The following is a 6667-nucleotide window of genomic DNA, read 5'->3' as shown; positions in this document are numbered from 1 at the left end:
TATAGCTCTTGCTAAGACTTCCAGCACAATATTGAATAGGTTTGGTGACAGAGGGCATCCTTGTCTGGTTCCTGTTTGCAGAGGGAAGGCTTTCAAATTCTCTCCATTGAGAGTATTGTAGGCTGTTGGTTTTGTGTATATATGCTCTGAATTATGTTGAGGAATTTCCCTTCAATTCCTATTTTGTTGAGTGTTTTTATCAGGAATGGATGTTGAATTTTGTCAAATGCCTTTTGACCATTATCTTTTAATTCCATTATTTCATGAACTCTTTGAAGCCCCCTTATAGGTATGTGAGATTCATTCATGTAATTTTATCTAATTGTAATGTATTCATTTTGTTGCTGTTTATTATTCTGTTGTAGGAACACATCACAATTGATCTCTTGTTGCTGGATATTTGGATTCTGTCTAATTTTTTACTTAAAATCATGCTACTATGCACATTCTTGTACATGTCTTATGCATATGTGTATTAGTTCATTTGAGTCATAAAGTATGTATATGTATCCATTGTAGGTTTAAAACATATATTGAGGTCACAAAGCTACTTGCTCACTGTGAAAAGTTAGATTGCATCATCTTTTAGAATAATATTTGTTTCTGTTTCTTTTCTTTAGGGTTCTGAATGAGTTTATTATGAAAAACCCTAGTTTGGAAAATAAAAAAGACCAAAGAGATCTTCAGGTAAAGCATTACCAATTGTGGGTGGTTTCCAGAGCTGTGTGTTTGTATTGTCCTCAACTCAAAAATGGTAGGGTCAGATAAAATTCTTAGTTTATTCCAACTATTAACATTTCATGATTTTATGAAAACCAGTGTATACTATACTGTCAGAATTCTAAGCAACAGAAGTTCATAACTAATAAATATATGGTGTTGGAGCTCTCATTTTGTAGTGGGTTACATGTTGGACTGCTAAACACAAGGTCAGCAGTTTGAATCCACCAATTCCTCCTTAGAAACCCTATGCAGGGTCACTATGAGTCAGAACTGACTTGAGGGCACTTAACAACAACAATATAATGTTAGCATTTTTATTCATAGTTCTTCTATATTTCTTTAGGATGTAACACATAAGATAGTAGATGCAATTGGTGCAATTGCTGGCTCTTCTTTAGAACAGACAACATGGCTGAGACGAAACCTGGAAGTTAAGCCTTCTCCCAAAATAATGGTGGATGGAACCAATTTGGAATCTGACGTTGAAGGTATTGCTCTCAAGTATTAGGCTTTATATTCATAAGAAATAAATTCAGCATCCTAAGTACCAAAAAAATCACCTTTTTTGCATGTTTAGTATGTGGCTTTTTTCTGTGGGAAAGTAGCTAACGGTATCTTTATTTTTATCTGTCTTTTCTCTTACTTAGATATATTATCACCTGCGATGGAAACCTCAAACATAACTCCCTCTGTATATAGTGTTCATGCATTGACATTACTCTCTGAGGTAAATCTTGAACAAAGTTTTTTCACAAAAACTTTCATCTAAATAGTTTCACAATTATACATTAGCATGTAATTTTTATGGGAAAGTTTTAAATTTGAAAAATCATTTTGTACTTCTAGAGATTGTTAAATGGAACTAAACAATTTAAGGTTCTGATCTTTATTCAATTTTTTTAATTTTCTAAATATTACCTGTGATAACTTTAGATATTCCCCCTCTCATCCCACACATATTTTACAAGGTCCATTTGTTAAGACGTAAAGTGCTTTTTAAAGCCTTTATCTTGGGAGGGCTAAAGGTGGTATGAAGACGTTTGCTATTATATAGGACTTTACAGTTTACCAACCATAGACATCATCTGACATATTCTTTTTTATATTGTTAGTTCCACTATGAGAATTAACTCCGTGTCAATGAGCTTCCCTTTACTGAACATGACAAAGGCTAGATAGAGCAACATGACTAAGGCCAAATAGCTATTAGTTGACGGAATTGGAATTTGAACACTCTAGTTAGTTGGTTGTTTGGTTTCCAAGCCACATTTTAGCATGAGGAGAGACAATACTGAGTTTCTACTACTGAATTTGCTCTTTACTCTCACGGTTTTATATTAGAAGGCTCTTGACCGCTGTTTCCGAACTTCCCTGTTAGAAATAGTAAGATTTGCCCCTATTATAAACTGTTGTTCCAGTGAACAAAAAAGCAATTGATGGCAGAATCCATTAATATAAAAATGATTTAGGGTGGGCCATGCAATGACGCCATATGATAAACCCTGGACTTCAAGCACAAAGTCAGTGGTTCAAATCCATCAACCACTTTGCAAGAGAAAGATGAAGCTTTCTGCTCCTGCAAAGACTCTAAAGCCTTGGAAACCCTATACAGGGTCACTATGAGTTGCAAACAAGTGATGGCACTTCATAATAATTATACATCATTTTTGTTTTATTTAAAAGTATCTGGGCATTCTTATGGACTGAAAATAGATTCCTTTGGAGGATATCCGTTTCAGCTCATAGATTGTTCTCCATTTCATTTTTCATTTCCTAGGTTTTGGCTCATCTTTTGGATATGGTTTTCTACAGTGATGAAAAGGAGCGGGTTATTCCATTACTTGTAAATATTATGCATTATGTCGTGCCCTACCTCCGAAATCACAGGTACTATTATTATTTATATAGGTTTCTTAAGTCCTTAGCCTGCAAAAACAAATTGTCTTCTTACTACTATTTTTAGAATTACCACAAAATGACATTTTTTTTTAAACTTTATTGTGAATTGAGGGAAGATCTACAGAGCAGGTCATCAAATCATCCAACAAATCATACTCTTCGTTTCATTTCAGTGAATCAGTTCCTTCCATGTAATGTCAGTTATCCCACTTCCTCACTGTGATTCTTATTTCCATTCCATCTTCCTTTCCAGTCCTTCAGAATTTTAAAATGACATTATTTTTGTCTTTTACCAAAACACAGATTCTGATATTGTTTCATTATGAAACTTTGTTTCATTTCTTCTTATGATGATGACCAAAATTATAACAGTGAAGCTAAGGTGGTTGGTCTCATTTTTCCTTATAGTGCACATAATGCTCCTAGTTATCGAGCCTGCGTCCAGCTGCTTAGCAGTCTCAGTGGGTATCAGTACACACGGAGAGCCTGGAAGAAAGAAGCTTTTGACCTCTTTATGGATCCAAGTTTCTTTCAGATGGATGCCTCTTGTGTTAACCAGTAAGTTGCTGTATTGCTTTTATTCTGCATGATCATTCAATTCAAAAAGTCTGTTAAACACAACTATTAGCCCATAAAATCGAACTCTTTTCCTTTAATGGTAACAGCAGAAACAACAACATCTTATTTACATATCAAATCCTTGTATATTTCAGTTGGAGAGCAATTATGGACAATTTGATGACACATGATAAGACAACATTTAGAGATTTGATGAGTGAGTATTATGAGGTGACAACCCATGTAATGTCTTTCATGTACATGTTTCATTCTTATTGTTTACACTGCTTTTTTCTGGAAACTACTGAGTTAGCTCTTTGTCAAGTTAATATTTGAAACGTACCGTAGGCAAGTTAATGATAAATAGTGGAAGGGAAGGTTCATTTCTGACTTAACTGTGTTTCCCCAGCACTGGCTGGTTGGCTGAATAGGTGCTGTTGAGTCAGTTCTGACTGTAAATTTTTACAGGAACAGAAAAGCACATCTTTATATCACAGAGCACTTGGTGGACTCAAACTGCTGACCTTGTGGTTAGCAGCCCACACATAACCCATTATGCCATCCAGGCTCAGTACCTGACAAATATGAGGGAAAGTAAAAAATTTTGCTACTAGGGTTTCATTTCATACATGGGTAAATTCCAAACAAAGCATATTTGAACATGTCTCTGATCAGTGCATAGCTACAGACAAGTTCTTTCAGTATTTAAAAAAAAAAAAAGTCCAATCAAAACAATGAATTCTGAGAATATCTGCCAGATCAGTTAAATGCAAGGCCAAGAGCGATCAGCTCAGAATGTGATGGCAACTGTTTTTTGGGATCCCAAAGGGGTAATCTTTTACAAAGGACACAGGACAATCCTAGAGGTTCTTATGAAGGTTTAAGAAAATTTAAAAGTGTACTGATAAGAAAAAGGCCAGGAAAGTTGCACTGAGAAATTTTTTTTTTTCAATCATGACAATATACATGCTCATCTTTGAAGGGAGCAAGGGTTGTCCTGTGAGAACTTCTTTGGTAATCCTTACCCCGTCCACCCTACAGCCCTAATCTTGTCCCTTTCTAGAACTCAACAGCCACTTGTCTGTCAGTTTGTCATTCTGTGGTAGGTTGTATGTTGCTGTGATATTGGAAGCTATGCCACCAGTATTTTTATCCACAGTGGATAGGTTTCATCAGAACTTCTAGAGTAAGACAGACTAGGAAGAAGGCAAACTACTTCTGAATGGGTAGCCAATGAAAGCCTTATAAGTAGCAATGGAACAGTATCAGATACTGTGTTGAAAGATGAGCCCCTCAGGTTGGATGGCACTCAAATTAAGAATGGAGATGAGCTCTACCGCCTCAAACTATAGTTGACTTTAATGACATGGATGGATTTAAGCTTTGGGGACCTTCATTTACTGATTTGGCACAACTCAAAATGAGCATAAATAGCTGCAACCAACCATTAATAATTGGAACATGGAATGTACGAAGTATGAATCTAGGAAAGTTGTCAAAAATGAAATAGTATGCATAAAGATTAATTAATGTTCTAGGCATTAGCGAGCTAAAATGGATTAGTATTAGCCATTTTTAATCAGACAGTCATATGCTGAGGACAACAAATTGAAGAGGAATGCTGTCGCATTCTTCTTCAGAAAGAACATTTCAGGGTTTATCTTAAAGTACAAAGCTGTCTATGATGAGATAATATCCATAGGCCTACAAAAAAAACTAGTTAATGCCACTGTTACTTAAACTTGTGCATCAACCATCAAAACCAGTTATGTTGAAACTGAAGAATTCTGCCAACTTCTTCAGTCTGAAATTCATCAAACATGCAATCAGGATGCATTGATAATTACTGGTGATTGGAATGAAAGTTGGAAATAAAGAGGAAAAGTCAGTAGTTAGAAAATAGGCCCTTAATGATAAAAATGATGCTGGATATCACATAGTAGAATTTTACAAGACCAGTAACTTGTTAATTACAAATACCTTTTTTAAAAAAACTGACAAGGAAACTATACACATGTACCTCACCATATGGAATATACAGGAATCAAATTGATTCCATCTATGGAAAGAGATGATGGGGAAGCTCAGTATCATCAGCCAAAACATGGCCAGGAACCAACTGTGGAACAGACCATCAATAGCTTATTTCAAAGTTAAAGCTGAAGAAAATTAAAACAACTACACAAAAGCCAAAATATGACCTTCAGTATGTTGTTGTTGTTAAGTGGTGTTGAGTCGGTTCCGACTCAACCAACCCTGTATAGGGGTTCTGAGGAGCAGCTGAATTTAGAGACTATCTCAAGAATAGAGTTTGATGGATTAGACACCAGTGACCAAAGACCAGAAGAGTTGGGGGATGACATCAAGAATTTCATATGTGAAGAAAGTAAAATGTCATTGAAAATAAAAGAACAAAGTGCATGTCAGAAGAAACTCTGAAACTTACTCTTAAGCATAGAATATCATAGCTGTAAGAAATGAAGTAAAAAACTAAACAGACCATTTCAAAGGGCAGCTGGAGAAGATAAAGTCAAATATTTTATTGAAATGTGCAAAGACCTGGAGTTAGAAAACACAAAGAAAAGAACACATTCAGCTGTTGAAACAGTCTGTCGATGAAATATTGAATGATTCTGGAAGCATCAAAAGAAGCTGGAAGGAATACAGCGTCACTGTACCAAAAAGAATTAGTCATTCACAAGGTACCACATGATCAAGAACCATTGGTTCTGAGACAAGAGACTCATTTCTAAAATATATAGGAAACTACAACACCTCTATAAGAAAAAGACAAATTACCCAATTAAAAAATGGGCACAGGACATGAACAGACACTTCACCAAGGAGGAGATCCAGGCAGCCAACAAACATATGAAGAATGTTCACAATCACTAGCCATTAGAGAGATGCAAATCAAAACAACAATGAGATACCATCTCACACCAGCAATAACAGCAAAGTTCAAAAAAGTAGAGGACAATAAATGCTGGCGAGGATGTAGAGAGACTGGAACACTCCTGCATTGCTGGTGGGATTGCAAAATGGTTCAGCCTCTCTAGAATGCAATATGGCACTTCCTTAGAAGGTTGGAAATAGTAATTCTTTATGACCCAGCAATTCCTCTAGTTGGTATTTACCCACAAGAAAAACGAACCACAACACGAGAAGATATATGCACACCAATGTTCATAGCAGTATTATTTACAATAGCATAAAGATGGAAACAGCCTAAGTTCCCATCAATGGAAGAATGGATAATCTGTGGTACATACACACAATGGAATATTATGCTACCCTGAAGAACAACAAGGAAGTTGTAAGATATCACATAACATGGGTGAACATTGAAGACATTATGTTGAGTGAAATTAGTCACAAAAGAAGATTACTTGCATAGGACCAGTACTATAAAAGACTAAGAAAAAGAACCCATACTAAAGGAGGGGAGGGAGATTCTTTGCTGGTTACTGGGATGTGGGGAGTGAGG

General features: G+C 35.8%; 1 protein-coding gene across 2 annotated transcripts in view; it reads left to right on the top strand.

Moving 5' to 3' along the window:
* DOPEY1 (dopey family member 1) overlaps positions 1-6667 on the top strand; it is a 114301-nt gene that overhangs the window by 91693 nt on the left and 15941 nt on the right. For both annotated transcript variants that reach the window (XM_006870659.1, XM_006870658.1), the window contains exons 25-30: positions 621-687; positions 1067-1211; positions 1371-1450; positions 2501-2610; positions 3031-3180; positions 3336-3397. In XM_006870659.1, coding sequence (XP_006870721.1) covers positions 621-687; positions 1067-1211; positions 1371-1450; positions 2501-2610; positions 3031-3180; positions 3336-3397 — 614 coding nt within the window. The remainder of the gene's footprint in view (positions 1-620; positions 688-1066; positions 1212-1370; positions 1451-2500; positions 2611-3030; positions 3181-3335; positions 3398-6667) is intronic.

This window comes from Chrysochloris asiatica, unplaced genomic scaffold, assembly GCF_000296735.1.
Source record: "Chrysochloris asiatica unplaced genomic scaffold, ChrAsi1.0 scaffold00146, whole genome shotgun sequence".
Lineage (NCBI taxonomy): Eukaryota > Metazoa > Chordata > Mammalia > Afrosoricida > Chrysochloridae > Chrysochloris > Chrysochloris asiatica.
This window is presented reverse-complemented; position numbering and strand designations above follow the sequence as displayed.